Genomic DNA, 21240 nt, shown 5'->3' with positions numbered 1-21240 from the left:
CTAGATGAGCCCATGCAGGAAAAGTACGATCAAACCACCTCCCACAGATGGCCATCCAGCCTCTGTTTAAAACCCTCCAAGGAAAGGAGCTTTCTGATGGTTTGGTGTACATCAATCTTTCTTTACATGCACAAATTATTTAAAATGTTATGTATAAAATTACTGTCAGGCTAGATGTATCAAGTTTGTATGAAACATAAGTGAGTTTGGTGTTTAGACTTCACTCCTATCTTCCAGATATCTCACTATGTACATATATGCTAATACAGATATTCCAGAATCCCCCCAAATCCAAAACACTTCTGGTCCTAAAGATTTTGGATAAGGAATACTCAATCTGTATGATCTTCAGTTTCTATTCTCCCAGCCATCATTCCTTACTAAATATTGAAGATCTACTTAGTAGTTAATTCCAGTGAGCAAAATGTCTTTAGCGTGGCTACATCACGATTTTCTCTTGCATGAGCAACATACAGTGCTAAACATGCCTAATATGGACAGGTTTTCTGGGACCACAGAGTTTTCTTCATAATACAGAACATTGCATAATAGCAGCTGAGCATATGATGCAAGTTTTGCTGGAGGCAGCTTCTCCATCTTTTACCCTCTGCCCCCTTTCTCCTCCGTGGAAAAGGGATGGAGTGCCAGGCAGTTCAGAGTAGTTCTTTACCAGCTGACTCTTGTTTTGCTTGTCACCCAGTCCATGTACAGTAATAAACTTTTACAGTCTTCAAGCAGCTTTTTCTGGCACTGCTTTCCTTCGCTGGCAGTCCTGGAGCATTGAACCTCTTGCAGTTAAAGGAACAGTGTGTACTTTTTGAAATAAAATTGGAGGGGAAGTGATGCTGTCCCCATGTTGGCAACACAGGTCTGAAAAGGAGCACCACGTCGTCAAGAAATGCATGCACTACCATCTGGAACAGGTTGCTTTTTCCGCAGGCAGGGAACACATACAGCACCCAATCCCATAGTTTGAGAGCAGTCGTTTATTTTGCAATCAGCATAAACATAGCCAGTTACAAATAGTTTTTTTAAGGAGTTCTACTTAAAATGACCTCAGTCTTCTAGATTTTAAAAACAACATCAGAAAGACTGTAGGAAACTACAAAGAAAAGCTATACAAGTTGAGTAACCCTTATCAAAAAGGCGTGAGAGTAAAATATTTGTATATATGTATAATGAGACATCTTGAAGATAGGACTTAAGTCTAAACTCAACATATCTTTATGTTTTACATACACTTTGAACACATAGCCTGAAAGTAATTTTATACAGTCTTTTAAATAATGTTGTACATGAAACAAAGTTTATGTATACTGAATCATCAGAAAGCAAAAGTGTCAGTATATTCTCAGCCACCCATGTGGTTGGAGTATTTCAGAATTCCAGATAAAGGGTGCTCTACCTGTAATGTAATTCAGCATGAAGGCCATACCTAACTTTGGTGAAAACATGGTCCTATGATTTAATAGATGCCTGTGGTGTCTCTTTTGCAATAATGTTATGAAAACTGAGGAGTGGCTATAGACTCCATAAAGCAGAAATGTGTCAACCACAGCAAAAGCTGCCCTCCTTAGAGCCAAAGAAACCCGGATGTTCTTAGAATGGCGGCATTTTCAGAGCAATTGATTCAGAGCAATTGCTTGGCAGTAAGATTCAGAGCTCTGTCCTCTAACTTGGAGGCAATGATACATAAATAATAACTCCTGAATCTCAAAAGCCCTTTCCACAACTTGGCATTATGCCTCTAGAGGGCAGTGATGGATATTAAAAACATCACTGTAGCTGCTATTAATTTGTGGCAGGATTATAGCGGAGGGGTATGACCAAGCCACCTTTCATTATTGTCCCTATTACAGATACATTAAAAAGTGAATAAACAAAAAAATTACTCTAAGAAAGCAGAATTTCTTCTACTCTCATATGAGAGGCCACAACTTGTTTAGCTCCTTTAATGGTGAGATTATAATCCAGAGCAGATTCACTAACATGAGAACCAGCAGCAGCCATCGCAAGCAGCAGTTGGCAACCATTGTGCCAAGACGGCCACATGTAGGTTCAGAGATCCAGTCCAGTTCAATCTGTACTGTTTGTATAGACAGATGATGAAAATTTGACTGCTCAGGAATTATCTTGAAATTATAATGAAACAACCCACTGAGTTAATTAAACTAAATTACTAAAGCAGACCTCTGACAAATCTTTCTCAATTTCCGCCTTCTTAAATTCCATTACTAACGAGTCTTACCAGTTTCAAAGGGAAATTAAAATGACAAAGGGGTTTCTCCTTCTATATAACAAGTATCTTACAATTAGAAAAAAAAATCCAAGGTAACCTGGATTTGTCAACAGGGAAAGTTGAATCCCACAACCTGATTAAAGTGCACAGATTTGGGGGATTTCTTTCCTGATTTGACTGGCAAGGGGCCAAACAGATCAGGCTTTTTTTTTTTTGCAGCCTGAGGATCTAGTCTAGGTTAGTAATATGATAGGCTATGACACTCTTCAGCTTGACAGTCTTATATTGGCAGTAAATTGAGTAGCTTATTCTCAGGGTACTATATTTGTTATATTAAGTACTGTATCAGAGCTTTCCAAATAGTTGATGTTGGTGACATATTTTTAAGACATGCATCATTTTGTGACACAGTAATCCAGTTTTACTAGCAAAATGGAAGCTAAATCAACCCTTTAAAAGATATACGAACACATTCATAAATTGTAATAACAAAATGTATAGGGACACAACATATAATAATAATAATAATCATCATCATCATCTTGTGGCAGGTTACAATACAATTAAAAACACAAACATTGCAAAATTCAACAAATATACATATTTCTACAAAAGATTCATATTAAACCTGCATTTCTATAAAATACATATTAAAATACACAAAAAGGATATCAAACAAAGGACATGAGTTTAAGATTCATAGTTAAAAACTGTCTGGGTAGGCCTACTGGAAGAGATGGGTCTTGAGATGGTTTTAAAATTCTGACAGCTGATGAAGCTGTCGGAGTTCTACCGGCAGGTCATTCCAGAGTCTTGGGGTGGCTGATGAAAAGGTCCTCTAGGTGGTGGTCAGCAGTCGGATTCTGGGAGGCTGGAGCAGATGCCCCCCAGAGGGCCTAAGTGTTCTGAGCGGATTGTACAGGAGAAGGCAATTCTGACAGTAACCTGGACCTAAATCATGTAGGACAAAACCAACGCCTTGTACTTTGCTTGGGAAATAATGGACAGCCAGTGGAGTGACTTTAGAATAGATGTAATATTATCACTCCTAGATGTTCCCGTAAGCAATCTGGCTGCAATATTTTGAACCAGCTGGAGTTTCTGAACTCATAGTAACCCAATGTAGAGCACATTGCAGAACTCCAACCTTGAGGTCAACAGTGTGTGCACTACCATCTTTAGGTCCTCCAAATCAAGGAAGGGGCGCATTTTAGCCAGACTTTTCCCATGAATTTTTTTTGTGTGCCCTTTTCTATAACATGCATTTTGTATCCTTCATGAGAATATACATTCCTTTATGCATTGTTTGCTTTGCAAATTACATTGAAAACTTCATGAAAGTACATATCCTGATATACAAGCAACTCCTGATGTGTGTTTTAACTATTCTTAATTCACCAGTGTATCTAGTAGAAGATGATGCATGTACAGTTTTTGGTTTTTCTGCTTTAGTTGTTTGAATCCACTAATCCCACAGAGGTTTTCACTGCTATCCTGGGATTGAAAAAGAAAAGCTTCATTATTTTGTCTTTTTCATAGAGGGCAGAGGTCTTTTCTGACCCAGTAGCCACATTAGTCTTACAATTCCCACTTAGTTCAAAACAAAGAGGTGGCCACTTGCCTGCTCCACACTTTTCTTGCAAAGATCAGATCAATCCTGGCTCAGCAGGTGACAGATTTGCACTAGGTGGATGGGCTTATTGCTGCCCTTTTTTCTTGATCCAGTTTTTGGCTCTGGGAAAAGAGACCAACATTTGATGAATGAATGCTAGGCTGGCTGTACTAAACTGCTCAGGCCTAACTGGTCTTATTGTGGGAAAGCAGATCTTACCAAGAGACAGTAAAGACAAGGGTAAGGAAATGGGAAGAGGTTTTGTAGTTCTTAAATAATGGGGTGGAGATGGCAAGTTCTGATATTGAAAGCAGGATCCATGCTCCTTGAGAGTTAAAGAGAATCTGACTAATGTGTAAATAGGATACACCAGGCCTATGGGATTGAAAGAATCAGCTTTGTAAGAAAGAGAGAGAGAAAGAGAGCTCCCCATATCCCCTATTGTGTTTTCCATTTACAGTGTAAGATTCCATTTTCCGGGGGCACTTAACATACCCTTCTGCTTCATCTAAATCCTTTGCTTTTATGTTTGAGCAAACTTTTTTTGCCCCTTTTGCCACAATCACAGCAATCATGGAGAGATGGGTCAGTGGTAATTCTGTTCACCCTTGGGCTGTCTTCTGCATTGATGCCATGTTGAACTTTAGGACTACACTGCCCAAAATGTCATGGGTTTGTTGGCCTGGGAGTTGTAGTAAAAGGGTAGTTTTCCCATGCTCTGATCATTTGGGGCAGGGGGGACAACATACTCTTACTCAGCCTTTTGTTTACTCCTTTTCAAGGAGGAGTGTTGGTGTGCAGTAATCTTAATGTGTTCTCATTAGGCATCTGCTGGGTGGAAAGAAGGGTTTCTCTAGTAATTGCAGCACAAAGCCCCTCCCTGCTGGGTTGAGAGAATGCTCTTGTTTTGGGATGGGGTGAATCTTGACTACAGAAAAATAATACCCACATCCAGTCCTCCAGATCCAATTTGGGCAGTCACCATGCATGTATAGAGATTGTGTGTTTAAGTGCTTTGAGTCCTGATCCTTCTGTAACTAAAACAGTGCCAGATAGAGCACCTGCAAGAGAAAGTGATTGTCACACTTGGGGAAAGTCCAAGGTTTGCAAAAGTACAAAAATGTTGATGGTGAATGTTGTTAACTGGGTTGGGGAATACAACTAAACAGCATAAGGTGAGCAATGCATACATAGGGATATTATAACTGATTATTGGGGGACCAGCATGGTGGGTAAGAAATGAGCAAAGAAAGAATAGAGTGTGGTGCATGAAATTCCAAATAGAAACACTTCACACTTCAACATTTTATTGTAGGCCTCACCAGCTCTACCTAACAGTGATTCTTCTACAGATCCAAGAACATAGAAACCAAGAATAAACCTTTTGCCTGAGGAACAATTATAAGATAATCCTCCAGATGCACATCCACCCCACGTCAGACCTTAGTTAAGACCATCTAGAGTTAATTAAGCAAGTTTGTAAAGGGTTGGTCTTTTTTTTCTTTGCCTCATTATTCATAGCTTAACAGATTCCCTGGGAAGGGAGCCCTGTGCTTGCCTGAGGTCGGGGCAGGCTTCGTTAGCTGACATACCAACCATGGCCTGCTGCTTATCATAAAATCCCCCTCTATTACAGATGGGCTTACATGGCTTCTCTATAATTGCTTGAGGAAGCTGGCATCCTTTAATTGACAGGGAGGCAAGGAAATAATTGCAGCAGACAAATGGGCTCAGAGGTGGCCAACTTTCTCTGAAAAGAACAGGCTGGGGAAGATTCATTGGGGGAAATGCAAAACAGGACTGAAATAAAGGAAGACAGAGAGAAGAAAGGTACTGAATCTATTCTCTTTGCTAGGAGTTTGGCAAGCAGCCCTACTTCTTCACCCAGGAAAGAATTTCTTGCTGAGACCTTCCATATTTCAGAATTATAGCAAATTGAAACTACTTTCTGCCATGGCTTTATGCTATGGAATTCTGTTGTGGCACCAGAGCTTTCCTGAGAGATTAGGATAAATATCTCACAAAACTACAGATCCCATAATTATATAGCATGTGGCATAAAATCTCTATCATTCTGAGTGTGGGTACAACCTTCTGCTCTTGATGGTTGGCATCTACACCAGGTTTGGAAAACAGTCCCAGCCAGTAGAGGCAGTGGTGAGAGATGATGGGAGCTGATGTCCATATTCTCCAGACATGTGCTATATACAATGGGAATAATTTGTTACGAAGACCACTTATTATAATAGAGATGCCATCTTTGCAAAGCCAACAACTCTGGTCGATTTGAGAAGAGAGCCAAACTGGACTGTCATCTGTAGGTTGCTCATACATTTGGCTTCCTGGACCATGGTCTTAGCCAACAATGAGGACCTGATAAATGGATTGGAAGTGGTGGGATATTTAGGTGGGAGTGACCATGTGTTGCTGGAGTTTGTGATAGGTGAAACTAAGAGAAATGAAACATGCATTCTAGACTTTAGGAGAGCTGACTAGGAAATTTAAGAAATACTGAGCGTAATTCCATGGTCAGGAATACTAAAAGAGAAAGGAGTTAATGATGGATGGACATTTCTTAAAAGTGAGATACTAAAGGCACAAATGCAAATAGTGCCAACAATGAGAAAAATGAGAGAAGTATAAAAGAAACCAGAATGGATGTCCAAGGAACTTTCAGCTGAGCTAAGATTTAAAGGAATCATGTACAAGAAATGGAAAGGCTCAGGAATCACCAAAAAGGAATTCAAACAAATAAATAACATATGTAGGGAAAAGGTTGAAAAGGTCAAAAATGAACTCAAGTTTGCCAGAGAGATTAAAAACAAAAAAGGGGGTTCTTTGGTTATGTCAGTAGTAAAAGGAAGAACAAGGAAATTGTAGGGCCTCTGCATGGAGAGGATGGTGAAATCCTGACGGGAAGGGAAAAGGCAGAATTACTCAATACCTGCTTTGCCTCAGTCTTCTTTCAAAAGAAAATTTGTATTCAGTCTGAGAAATATGGGGTGGACTAGGCACTAGGAGATGTGTAATCAAAAACAGGTAAAGAAGTAGTCAAGGAATAACCCAAACAGTCAGCCTGATATCAATACCAGGAAAGATTCTGGAGCAGATAATTAAGGAGACAGTCTGCAGTGACTTAGAAAGGAATGCTGTGATGACTAAAAGTTGCCTAAAGTTGCCTAAAAGTCAACATAGATTTCTCAAAAATAGGTCATGCCAGACTAATTTTATCTCTTTTCTCAATAGAGTTACAAGCTTGGTAGATGCAGGGAATGCTGTGGATATAGCACATCTTGATTTCAGTAAGGCCTTTAACAACGTCCCCCATAACCTTCTTGCAAACAAACTAGTCAAACGTGGGCTAGGCAATGCTAGTGTTAGGTGGATTTGTAATTGGTTAAGCGACCAAGCCCAAAGAGTGCTCACCAATTATTCCTCTTCATCCTGGAAATAAGTGATTAGTGGAGTGCCACAGGGTTCGATATGGGACCAAGTTCTGTTCAACATCTTTATTAATTACTTTGATGAGAGTTTAGAGGGTGTGCTGATCAGGTTTGCAGATGACACCACAAATTGGGAGGGATAGGAGAGGAAGACAGGAGCAGAATTCAAAATGACAGATTAGAGAGCTGGGCCAAAACTAACAAAATATATTTCAACAAGGACAAATGAATGATACTACACTTAGGCTTAAAAAATGAAATGCAAAGATATAGGATGTGTGATGCCTGGCTTGACAACAGTCCATGTGAAAAATATCATGGAGTCTTAGTGGACAAGTTAAACATGAGCCAACAATGTGATTTAGTAGCTAAAAAAAGCCTATGTGATTTTGGTCTCCATCAGAAGGAGTTAAGTCTCTAGAGCAAGCAAGTCATGGTGCCTCTCTATTCTGCTTTGGTCAGACCTCACCTGGAATACTTTGTCTTGTTCTGGGCACAACAATTCAAGAGGGATATTGACAAGCTGAAAGGTGTCCAGAGAAGGGCAACTGAAATGATCAAAGGCCTGGAGACCATGCCTTATGAGGAGCATCTTAAAGAGCTGGGTATGTTTAGCCTGCAGAAGAGAAGGTTGAGAAGAGACATGATAAATGTGTGAAAGGATGTCATAAGGAAGAGGGAGCAGGCTTGTTTTGTGCTGTCCTGGAGACGAGTACTAGGACTCAGAGCAATAAGTTCAAATTAAGGAGAGGAGATTCCACTTGAACATTAGGAAGGACTTCCTTACTGTTAGAGCAGTGGAACTCTCTGCCTCAGAGTGTACTGGAAGCTCCTTCCTTAGAAGTTTTTAAACAGAGGCTGGATGGTGATCTATTAGGTGTTTTTTCTGCATGGCAGGCGGTTGGACTAGATGGCCCATGTGATCTCTTTCAACACTATGATTCTATGAGTCATTAGTCTAGAAAGCTGGTGGTGATCATTCCAAATAGTATAAATTCCAAGCAAGGCAGGGAGAACAGAGTGGTACAGTCTACTGTCTGAGGCTAAATCTACATTGCCATATACTCTTGTTTCAGAATGCGGATTAACTGCATAGAACTGGGTTTTATGAGTCTACACTGCCATATAATACAGTTCAATGCAGTTAATCTGCATTCTGAAACTGAATTATATGGCATTGTAGATCCAGCCTATGTGTAACATGTAGACAACTCATAATTTTGGAATAGATCACCTACTTAATTTATATGCAACTTCAGGTTTGCTCACCAGTGAAGGCAACTATCATAACATCCTGCAAAACCGGAATCAAGATATAGCTGAAGCCAGAATTTGCAAAGGAAGAAAGGTTCACTATGGATTTTTTGGATTATATTCTCACCTAAGAAATCTATCCCACCAAGAACAACACTGGGGTGGGAGCTGGGGGAGGTGTTGCCTCCATTCCCACCTGCTCTTGCCCTGGGTCTTTATAACTCCAGTTTGGGCAAGCAGGGGAAGTCAGGCTGAGAAAAAGGATAAGGGTCAAATCTCTCTATTGGCTGTAATTTTGGGAGCCAATGAGGACCTAAAAGTAATGGATAACAGGACTCGGCCACTGCTTCATATATTTTAACTTGATTTTTTATTTGATAAGCCACTTAGGAGTTTCAACTTTATTTAAGGTTCTAAATAAAGTAATAAAACAATCAAGCAGAACTCTTGACATAATAGTTCAAAGAGGCTAGGGTGATTTACTTAGTTTGTTGGTTTTCTATTTTCCTACTGCCTTTGTTTGCCGTCCTTTATTCACAGTTTGCTTCTGTTTGTCTTTCTCTTCTCTCCTTCACTTCTTCCTACAAGTGGAATTATTCTGCCTTCCTGCCTGCTGCCTGTCTTCTTCTTTTTCATTATTGAGTTCAACTTGTTTGTTTCTTTCCACTTGTTTTCTCCCAATAAATACTAATTAGTTTTATTTACCCATGTATGTATGTTATCTGCATCTTGTTAACTGTGATTTTTGCTTTTTTGAAGGAAGAGTCCTGTTTCAAATAGGATTGTTTGCTAAACTAAACAAAGCCTTACTCCTTTAGAATAGCAGAAATAATTGTTTAAAAGATGCATGAATCTTTGCACTCGTGTGGTCATGGGTAAACAAAGTCAAAAAGTTATTTGAGAGGAGTGAATTTATTACCTTAATGCTCCCATTTGTCTATTAAATTGGTTGCCGTTGTTCCTAACATTGTTTAACATTTTAAAAAAGTCCAATTTAAAATTAAACTGCCTCTGTTTTGGTTCCCCCCTCCCCATTTTTGGTATTTTTGGCTGTCTATGCATCTCCCAGAGGGTTCCAAGACAGAAAATTGGCCCTGTGACTTGCTGCCGTTACCGATCTCTGTTTTACTTGAATAGCATTAAACACTTGGATACTCTCTATGAACTTGGACTATTGAACTTGTGTTATTCTGCAACCAGTTCACATTCAACATTTTAAATTCCAGCATTCAGACCAAATGTAGTTCTGAAAACATTCCTTGACTCAACCCACACATCATATTAAAGGCTATCCATTACTATGATATAAGGGTGTTGCTGTACTGCGTAGCATCTCAGTCTGCATAGTCTTTTTATATGCCCAGATCAGAAACGTAATGCCATTTATCATAGAAGAATAAACTTGAACTGTATTAGAGCACAGTTTACTTCAAAAATCCTTCTGTGATGTTGAATTGTTATAGTTTCTGTGATGAACAAAGTATATGATGCTGCTATGGCTTGGTCTGGAAAAGTTGGAGTACCTGCTATGATATGATTTCATGAAGTTGGAGTAGACCAAAGAAACATAACAACTGTGACAACAACTATGGATGTAGAATTAATGCAGTTTGACACCACTTTATCTGTCATGGCTCAATGCTATGAAATCATGGGAGTTGTGTGTTTTCCGGGCTGTATTGCCATGTTCCATATACCTCACAACCTCTGAGGATGCCTGCCATAGATGTGGGTGAAACGTCAGGAGAGAATACTTCTGGAACCATACAGCCCAGAAAACACACAACAACCCTGTGATCCCGGCCATGAAAGCCTTCGACAACACATCATGGGAGTGGTTTTAGAAGATTTTAGCCTTCTCTGGCAAAGAATGTTGATGCCTCATCAATCTACAAATCCCAGGATTCTATAGCATTGATTCAGGGCAGTTAAAGTGCTGTGAAACTTGATTAATTTTACAATATAGATGCAGCCCATGTTACAAATTACTATCTTCTATTTGATAGAGATGAGGATGAAAGCATTAATAAATGATACGACACATTACTGGAAGCATTCTAGGTGAAAAATAGGCAGCCAAGGATATAAATGTTATATTTAAGCTCCAAAACATCATATTCCAGTAGAGAGGAGAACTGTTAAGCCATTTTATACACTTCTTGGACCTGCTACTTTGCTCCACCCTTCCCCAATCGGCCACTACATCTCGGAAATTCTCCATGGGATATTTCTGTCTCCATGTTTCCAGAAATCCATTATTGTTTAGGTCATGGGCTTCTTGCTCTTTATTCCTCCATATGGGCCAACAACCTGGTACAAGTTGGGCTATCATATTCCTAGGTTGCAAGTTTTATAGCTGTTTTTACCACTATCACATCCAGTAAGGGCTCATCAATTAGATTGCCTAGTAGTAAAAGAGGAACTGAGGCAATGAAGGCATATACAGAAATTTATCCTTATCTCTGTTGGAAAGTCCCGGAAATAAAATTTAAAATAACAACTTTGCCAAATCCCAAAACTTTTGACCAGTCAAAGATGATCTCTTAGTCTGGAGCCCCCAGATGGCGTAGTGGACTAAGTGACTTGAAGGTTGGGTTGCTGACCTGAAAGCTGCCAGGTTCGAATCCCACCTGGGGAGAGTGTGGATGAGCTCCCTCTATCAGCTTCAGCTCCATGCGGGGACACGAGAGAAGCCTCCCACAAGGATGGTAAAAACATCAAAACATCCGGGCGTCCCCTGGGCAACGTCCTTGCAGACGGCCAATTCTCTCACTCCAGAAGCAACTCCGGTTGCTCCTGACACGAAAAAAAAAAGGTCTGGGAATAAACACTATTGCTCTCTGAACTTACTTTTGAGGGGAATGTACAGGATTGTACTCCAAATATGTTTTCCTTGAGTATATCAGTACTTTAAACTCTATGTGTGTGTACCTTCAAGTATCCTGTTAACTTATGGGAGCTTCATGAATTTCATAGGGGTTTCTTAGGCAAGAAACTCCTTGGGCTGTGGCGCAGGCTGGAGAGCAGCTGCAATCAATCACTGCAATGAATCACTCTGACCAGGAGGTCATGAGTTCGAGGCCCGGCTCGGAGCCTATGTTTGTTTGTCTTTGTTCTATGTTAAAAGGCATTGAATGTTTGCCTATATGTGTAATGTGATCCGTCCTGAGTCCCCTTCGGGGTGAGAAGGGTGGAATATTAATGCTGTAAATAAATAAATAGGCAAGAAATACTCACAGGTGTTTCTGCCAATTCCTACTTCTCTAGATAAATAGATAAAAATTATTTTAGGTCAAAAGTTGGAAACTGGTGGCCACAGCAGCATGGTCAATCATGTCAAAATGAGCATCATAGCCCACCAACATCTGGCAAACCATAGTTTCCCCCATCCTTGCTTAAGGCATGGCTTGATAGGGTTTAAAGGCCCATTCATATGGGACTTGCACCCAGCCTTTTGTAGTCAACAGGATGCCTGTGTTCAGCCTTTCCATTCAGTTATGTGATAAATACCTCTGTGTTCCTGTGAGTGGCTATTCTGTGGAATCCAGGTTTATCTTCACAGGATTGTTGGGGAGTACATGACTAAACTATGCTCTCCAGTGCTATGTTTGTACATGTGTTTTTCTGTGTTTCCTGGACTGTTAACAGCATATTGGAATGAATGCAGTACAAAGCCAAAATGTTATAGTTCTGGAGAATTGTTATTATTTTGGCTATGAAACTCAAATGAAATAAGGTAATCTATGAAAGCCACATGACATTTGCTGGTTTTGGGATACTACACAAAGATTGACAACCTGTTAGTGAGATACTCGGATGTAAGTTCAGCTTAATTCTGTGTAACTTGCTTTTCTGTTTGTTGCAGAGATAAAAATTCTCTACCAACCATGTGACAACCAAACTCTCTCACCAAAGCCACCATTTAGCTTCTGCAGCCCTCAACACTAAATAGTTATTTACTGACCTGTGGAGAGGGTGGTGGGGAAGAAGCATGGGGATTAAACATGGTTAGCAATAAATCTCAGTCATGATTGTCATCACTTCCAAGTATTAGAGACAGCATACTTTTTTATATCAGTTGCTGAAGAACATGTGCAGGCTGGTGCTTTTCTGCTCACCATGTTCTGCTTCTGAGTTTTTTTTTATCACATATTGTAGGTCATTATATGCACAGAGTACTAGCCAAAATGCCTCTTCATTTGATGCATCAGAAATTTTATTTTATTGTTTATTGCTGCCATTCAACAAGAAAAGTTACTTCATCATGTGCTGAGTCCCATGGTTGCTCAATTTAAGAAGACATTAACAAAATGGAACAGAAAATGGGATCTGAATGTGTGTGTTCAAGTTAAAATAAAAGTATTTCAGCTAAGTATCAAAAGAACTTCCTGATGGTAAGAGCTGTTAGAAGCGGAACAGACTGCCTCAGGAATTCATAGACTTTCCTTCACTGTTAGATGTCCACCTTTGGGGTACTTTCCAATTTTCTGATTTTATGAGCATTCATCCGATAAGGTGCTTTGCTTTAGAAACTACTGCTGTTGGAAAAAATCTAGATGACACCAGGCTAGGGAAGGCTGGAAGATGTTAAAGCTGACAGTTTGCACATAGTCTCAATGTTTGTGTCATAGCATTGCAGCAGAAGCAGTTGGATCAGCACCAGAATATGACATGGTTCTCAATGTTAATGCTCAGTGGTACCAAACACTATAGATCTGTGACTTAGAAAGTTGAGAGTTTATATTGAAAACAACTGAGAAAAGGGACCCAACTGAGGCATTTGTAGGAAAGTGGTAAAGACATGCATGATAAATATAGATAATTATGGTAACAGCTGTTGGAAATTCTAAGAAAAACCTTGAAAATGCAAAATACTTTTTTATTTATTGTCTTTGTCTCCTTAGTTTTGTTCTATAAACAACATTTTAAATTTTTAATTCTGTGAATCAGTATGATTCAGGTAGATCAGGTAAATTACTGATTGTTGCAAGGTAATGTAGGCTATGTCTACACCAGCTGCATTATACTCCAGACTGGCCCTGGATCAGTTGTGATAACTCACTAGGCCCAACTTTGTGTGTCATCATGTTGGCCAAAACCACATTGGCCCCAATGGCCTGTCCCCTTGTCAATGTTATTGGTCCTTGGCAGCTACAGAGCTCTCCGCAAGCTTCTGGCCATTGGTTGTCATGCCTGCTGAGGTCATAACAGGTCACCTACTCAATCACCAAAGAGAGGTGTAGCACAACCTCCTCCTCCTTGCTATTAAGGCAGGTGCAAAATTCTGACCTTAGCAGATGAGGCACGCAATGGCCAGGTGCTTGCAGGGAGTTCAATGGTTGGCAAGGAGTAGTGGCAGCAACACGTGGATGACTCATCCCTTTTCCCACATTGTTTAACACAGGGAAAGCATAAGTGGCAGCATAAGTGTGGATAACAAATCAGGCCAAACTAAACTTACAAACTCCAGAATATCTTGTGACTTCAGTTAGTGTGTAATAAAGTCAGGCTAAGGGCAGAACATTCCAGATACTTACCCAAAGTCACTATGTATCATGAATACTTCTAGAACTGGATTTGGGGTCTGTATGTTTTGTTTTCTATTCTGTGCAAACAAGCAGTCAGTGAACTTCCTGGCTGAATGGGGGGGGGGGGGGGGGCGGGGTGTTCAGGCCCAAATTATCTGTTCCAAGCGTAATGTTCTAACTGATCTACCTCACTGAACTACTGCCTAATGAAGAATTAAGGTGCATTCCCTTTTGCCTCACCCTCTGTCATACTCCACATTTTTGTAGGAAAGATCTTTTTAGTAATTCTTTTGGATGTGACTAGACAAGTATCAAACAGGCAAGAAGGTCTGGGAGGACTCCAGTGTTTATCTGGATGGGTCTTTCCCTTTCTAAGGCGGGGTGAGGATTTTCCCCTTCACTGCCTCCTCCCCTTCATTCATTCTGCGAAGGCTGTTGTAACCTGATCAGGCAGACCGGCTCACTCTTGCTTCTCTTTCAGCTGCCGGAGGTTCAGAGTCCAGCCCTTGTGAAGGAGGCAAAGGGGCAGTGGATACTATGATCCAGGCACTGGTGCTCCTGTTGCTGGCCGGGAGCAGAGTCACGGGTACCAATACCAACCCACGCCTGAAACTCTCCTTCCATGGTAAGTGGAGGATGTTGATGGGATGGGGAGCTTGCTTTTTCATAATGAAGCTATGAACTAGGTATCAGCTTTGTATTGTTTCTGTAGCCCTTTGAATGGGGAATAATCTGATCAGAAGGTCGACTGCAGGTGATATATTTTCTTGGAGCAAATCTCAGAGAGGCAAGCTTTGAGATGGTAAATGGAGAAGTGGCTCAGGGTGGGAGGGGGGATACACAGTGGTGAAGAAATATAGGTGGATAAATGTTAACATTGTAGTAGATATAAATCAACAGTAGATATAAAAAAATAATGCAAGTATTGTATGATACATTATATATCTGCTAGGTGATAAAAGTAATTATTGTATGAAATTTTTTAAATTCAATAAAAACTATTTAAAAAAGAGATGGTAAATGGAGACAGAAGTTAAAGTTTGTGAAGCAGGGATAAGCACTGGAAAGAAATGTGATGATTGACAGCATGCTGTGTGTTTGCATCTTATGATAACCCACTCTCCCTGCATGCGATGACAGGGCAAGCGGCCTTTACAGTGACACACAATTGTGGACTCTGCACTGTTCTGATACTCCTGGTTGTAGCTGGGACAGACAACTTCTGTTGAAACCACAGATGTGTGAGATCTCTGGAAAGCTAACATTTGTTTAGTTTAGTCGCAGCAATTCTGTTCTTGTAACAGCAGAGTGAAAAACAGATTCTATGTCTTTTTTATCTTATATAAAGCCAGAGAATGAGTTTTCATGGTGTCAGATTTATTTCCTGGTATCACAAAAATCTGTACTTGATAGTTAGTGGATAATTCCAGTTCAGAGGGGGGTAATGCAGACAGTAGACCTGGGGTCTGTACAAATGCAAATACTGTGAGAAAATCCAAAATCAGAACATTTGTTCACTTCTATCTAATGACATGGACTAAATGGTGATATTAATACCCTGCTGGTTTAAAGTGAATAGAAAGAATCTGAGAAAGATTTGATCATGGGCAACAGTACAACTTTAATAATAATAATAACTTTATTTTTATACCCCGCCTCTATCTCCCCGAAGGGGACTCAGGGCGGCTTACATGGGGCCAAGCCCGAATAAAAACAGTAGCAGTATAAAACACAGCAATAGACAACAACTTGCACAATAAAAAAATAAAAAAATAAAAATAAAACATTAGCCAATAAAAAACAAGTACAACTGCACTTTAGAAAGGACTAGACAGACTAATGAACAACAGGCAGATTTGTGGGTGATAATAACCAAGCTGTTTGGAAGATGTAGCTCAGTATTTGGCTTATTTCAGTTTAAATGCTCTACTTATGGGATTTTTTAAAAGCACCACTAGAATCTATTTGGCCTATTACAATGTTTTAAATTTAGGAAGGCATACTCAGGGGTTTTTAATTTTAATGCATAACCATTCATTGCCAAGTGGTCCAGAGTGCATACCTTCTCTTGTGATAGAGAGGGGATATCAATATTTCAAAGAGAGAGAAGAGAAGAAACAATAAGGTTTGAAATTGGATCAGATTAAGATTCACCTAATTGAAGGTCTTGGCATGACTCATAGCAACCAACAAGTATTAAATAGACACAGGCCATATGTTGGCTGAAGGGCGGCCTAACATCATCTACTCAGTTGTCTTGGATGATGGAAATTGTTGTCCAAAACATCTGGAGAGCACCAGGTTGAAGAAAGATATTAGAAAGTATCTGGAAGTGTTTTACAGATGAGATAATCAATTTGTTTGTAATGGGTGTTCTCATATGAAACAAGATATAAAAGCATACGTTTCTCAGAGAGGAAGAAACAATAGATTGATCCCATAATGCACTGAAAGAGATGATCTCACTGAATTTCATGCTGGAATCAACCACAGAATGGCATCTAGTTCATTGCTTAATTTAAGGAGAAACCGGGTCCACTGAAATCAGAGAGGAGGCCCTGCACATGTTGTTGGAATACAATTCCTATCAATGTTCAGTGTTGGCTCTTGTATGCTGTTGTTGGAAATGAAGGCACAATTTCAGACAGTTCCAGTGAAGAGGAAAATACCTATTTACTCAAATCTAATGCTCTTTTTTTGTCTAAATGACCTCACCCAAATTAAGGTGTGCATTAGATTCACATAATAAAGTAATTTTAGTGCAAAGGTTCTTCAGGAGTTTTACCTGGAATTCCTATTTGAGGAACTTCATCTCTAATTAAATGAGCTTAATGCTATGGAATCCTGGGATTTGTAGTTTGATGAGGCGCTAGCATCCTTTAGCAGAGAAGGCTCAAGACCTTATCAAACTGCAAGCCCCCATGACTCCATAGCATTGAACTAAGGCAATTAAAGTAGATTCATTCTACAGCATAGATGCACCTCAAAGCTTTATTTCTCCTGCTGGAAGCTTTGGTGTTTTAAATAACAAAGAGTGCACCTTTTTGCTGCTGTGCATGACATTTGGCAGGAAATCCTTTTTTTGGTTTCAGGCAGGCCTGTAGCGAGGGGGGAGGGTTAGGGGTTCAAACCCCCCCACCCCCAAATTTTTCAGGTTATAAAACAACCCTGCTTTACTCATGAATTTTAACTGGTTAACCAAATCCCCATGCCAAGTCTATGAGACGCAAAACATTAAGAGTCCCTCCAGGCACTATCTCAAGCAGATATTGACAGGTTTGTAGCGGGGGGGGGGGGGGGGGTGCTAGGAGTTCACCCCCCCCCAAATTTTCAAAACCCCCCTCAACATTTATTTCTGGCTACAGCCCTGGTTTCAGGGTTTTGAAAATGGAGGTATGCATTAGATTTGATGGTGCATTACACTCAAGTAAATGGTTGTCTAAACAACCCAGGTAGTGGTTGTCTAAACAACCCAGGATGTATGTCTAAAGAACTTTCAGATGAACTAAGATTTAAAAGGAACATGTATAAGAAATGGAAAAGTGAATGAATGAATGAAAGTTTCCAGAGCTGGATAGCCATCTGTTGGGGAGTGCTTTGATTGTCTATTCCTGCATGGCATGGATTTGGACTGGGTAATCCTTATGATCCTTTCTAGCTGTATGATCTATAATCTCTCATGAGTCACATGTCTTTCATTCCTGTAGACCAGAGATTCTCAAATTGTGCTCCTTCAGATGTTTTGGACCTTAGCTCCCATTGTTCCTAACAGCTGGTAAGCTGGTTGGGATTTATGGGAGCTGAAGTCTAAAACACCTGGAGGAGCAGAGTTTGAGAAATATTGCTATGGACTGTTCTGGATCCATAAAATCCTGCATTTTTAATGGAGTTAAAATGTTTAATAATAGTGACCTAGAATTGTCATACTTCTACTAGTTACAAATTCCTGAGCTATATGTTACTCTGTTTTTGAACATTTTGCTGCAAACATTGGACATGTTAGATTTCTAAAATTCTAAAAATTATTAGATTATTGCTAAAGTCCATGGACACTAGAATACACCCAAGGATAAGTCCATTCTGCCAAAATACTCTATCATTTTGACTGAGTTCTTTTTTGCTCTTTGGGTAAGTCAAATTAGACTCAGTAAGATGCAGGCTTGTCTAGTATCTCTAGTTTTATTCCACATGTGGTGATGAACCACTGGCCCAGGGAGTGGTCTTCAGAGAAACTTTTGCTGAACTCTGTTTACTCCTGCAAATGTTATCCTGAAATTTTCTTATCTTCTGGCATTTGGGCCAAAACTAGCAGTATGTTGGAGTATTTCATCTTGAAAGCTTGGAAGAGTTGTTTGTAGATTCCACATCTCAAAATCCCACCTCCAGCACATACAAAATTGTGGGAGCTATAGTCTAAAATGTATTTTAACAAGCTCTGTTGTTGCTCTGTGCCTACAAATTGTTTCTAGCTTATAACAACAATAAGGTGATCATATCATGAACTTTTCTTGGCAATGCTCGCTCAAAGGAGGATTGCCTTTGCCTTCCTCTGAGTCAAAGAGAATATGACTTTCCCAGCGCCCGTCAGTATGTTTCTTTGACTAAACTATGATCTTGTGCAACCCTTATCATCAGTCAATTGACTGTACCATGATGGTTGTTAAACTCTGCTCATATTTCAGATGAATTCCATGACAAACTTTAGATTGGTCAGCTATCTTGTATCTTGTGGGCCAAATCCTCTGGAGGCTGGCAAATCGACCCAGGGGTCCTCAACAATGTGATGAGGTCCCATGTCCCAACTGGAATTACTTTGGAAGCATTGGTCTCTTGCATTTTAACTCCAGCAACTTGCTTGTGATCCCCCCCCCCTTACTCCCATTTATTTATTTCAGCCTGAACACTCTATCAAAGTAATAAACATTAAAAAGAACACACCAAAAAGAAGAAAAAAGGAAAACAAGTAATATAAAATACTATATATATGGCAGGAACTAATGCTAAATTAAAACTAAAATATGATATTGATACACTGAACACTAACTTACCGCACCCACTCCAGCTGCAGTCTCAAGAGGTCAATTCCTTCCTAGATCAGACAGAAAGAAAGAAAGAGAACAAACAATTTCAAGGGATGTGTGTAGACATACCATGTTGTAGCCTCCTGCCATGTCACAGATCGTCCAGCAATCCCTAGCACTCATTTCAGTTGTCTGTCATTTTACTATGTCATTGAGCATCCAAATATTTTGGTATTTGCAATGGGTCTTGGAATCCAGCAAATACCAAGGATCTACTGAATTGTTGGGCAAATCTACATTGGCCACTCCACCTGAGGTCAGACACACTCAGTCAAGCTCTGTGTGGCATCATGTTGTTATCCATACAGTTCAGCTAGGCCCACATTGGCCTCATTTCACCATCATCTCAACTTCCATGTCATCACAGCTGCTCCCAGCTGACCATGGAATGGCATCTCAGCTAAGCCCGTGTGGCCTGTAAGGAGGAAGGGGCAATCTCCCATCTTGCTTTCTTCTCCTGCTGCTAATTGAAAACAAACTGTTTTTGCACTTTGAACTCAGTTTTGACAATGAAACAAGCTGAGGACCAAGAAAAATAGGAGGGAGATAGAGGAACTGAAAACAACTGAAAAGGTGGATGACAGAGGACTGTCCCCACCAAATCAGGATTGTTGAGAGGTTTCTTATTCTTAATAGAGCTCATGTCGGGGATACAACACAACACAACCCAGTCCTTTGCAGAGAGTCAGTGAATAAAAGCCAGTTTTTTTTTTGTTTTTTTTTTTTTGCAGAGGTACTCTTTCTTGCCTTCCTGACTCATTCTTGCATGGGTTCTCCCTCCCCTCCATGCACTTTATATTTCTCCCACAGAACAGTTAGGGATTGGCCTGGAGGTGAAAATGTAAACATAACAGGTGGAATAACTATGCTGGTCAGGTGCAAAGCAGCATGCCAGTTTATATGCAAATTAAAAGAGATCTATAGCTTTTAAAGGTCAAAGTCAATGAGCTCATTCAAGTTTTGTTTGTACTAGTGTTTGCTGCCATCCCGATAAGCTTTCATTGATAATTCCAGGGATGTGACAGCCAAAGCTCCTTTTAAATCAAAAATGGGATAAGGAAAATATTGGAAGAAAAATATTGGAAGCCTATTATAATATAGCAGTAATAGTGTAGTACTAGGTTCAAATCTACCCTCAGATGTGAAACATGTAGTTATAATCATTATTGTTGTGAGTCTTCAAGTGATATCTGATGTAGAAGACCATAAGTGAACCTATTGTGGATGTTCTGGGAGTTCGTCCAAAAGCTGTGGTGTTTCTGGACCTAAAGGTTCTGAAACCCAGTGCTTACAAGACAGTGAGCCTGACCTGACAGTGACTTCCCTATGGACCTATACACACTCTCTCAAAGGCATTAACTCATTAAGGGGTAGATTGCTCCCCTGTCAGCCACTCTCCTTCACTTCCCCACAATGCTTTATTTGTTTCTGCTGCCGAAAGCAGATTAGGCTCCATGGGGAGAGAAAAAGCCCTTTCTCTATCCAGATGCCTGTTGTGCTGGGAGATTAATGTCATGTTGCTGATGAGGCTGGTAACCTGTTAAAGCTGGCCGGACCAATCGGGGGTCTTTAAAGGGGGGTGTCCTGCAGGAGGGCATCTGACGTAGGTAGGCATTGGTTTTCTCTACCTACCCACCGCCTCCTTCCTGCAAACTATTTGAACCATACACAGTTAAGAGTGTGTTCATGTAATGCTGAGATTATGTTCCTGTTACAAGTCTTGAATCTGCAAGCGGCATGCAAGAGTTTCCAGATCCTGGCTGCCACTCCCTATGTTTCCCAATGGCAGCCTTCACTGGAATATGAAGGCTTCCCCACACTGGCCTTCTAAAGCTAAAATACATGAACCTGGGTACTGCAAAGTGGTAGAGACTTAATGGAGTCTTGCCAAATGTTTGTTTTATCACAAAATGTTGCAAAACTACTACACAACTTTGGCACAGGTTTAGAGTGAATCAGGCAACATCTTATTTGGGATCATCTTTAGGAACTCTGAGCTGAGGTGCCTGTTCTCATTCATAGGGCTTTCATTGTAAAACACTACAAAATGATTGCAAAACTTTGGTGGTTTGGGGTGATTTGA

General features: G+C 40.2%; 1 protein-coding gene across 1 annotated transcript in view; it reads left to right on the top strand.

Moving 5' to 3' along the window:
• The window catches only part of sema3b (semaphorin 3B), a 61958-nt gene that overhangs the window by 10159 nt on the left and 30559 nt on the right, over positions 1 to 21240 (top strand). Inside the window, exon 2 of the mRNA XM_008105030.2 lies at positions 14558 to 14701. Coding sequence (XP_008103237.2) covers positions 14614 to 14701 — 88 coding nt within the window. The 5' untranslated portion in view covers positions 14558 to 14613. The remainder of the gene's footprint in view (positions 1 to 14557; positions 14702 to 21240) is intronic.

This window comes from Anolis carolinensis, chromosome 2 (genome assembly GCF_035594765.1).
Source record: "Anolis carolinensis isolate JA03-04 chromosome 2, rAnoCar3.1.pri, whole genome shotgun sequence".
Classification (NCBI taxonomy): Eukaryota; Metazoa; Chordata; class Lepidosauria; order Squamata; family Dactyloidae; genus Anolis; species Anolis carolinensis.
This window is presented reverse-complemented; position numbering and strand designations above follow the sequence as displayed.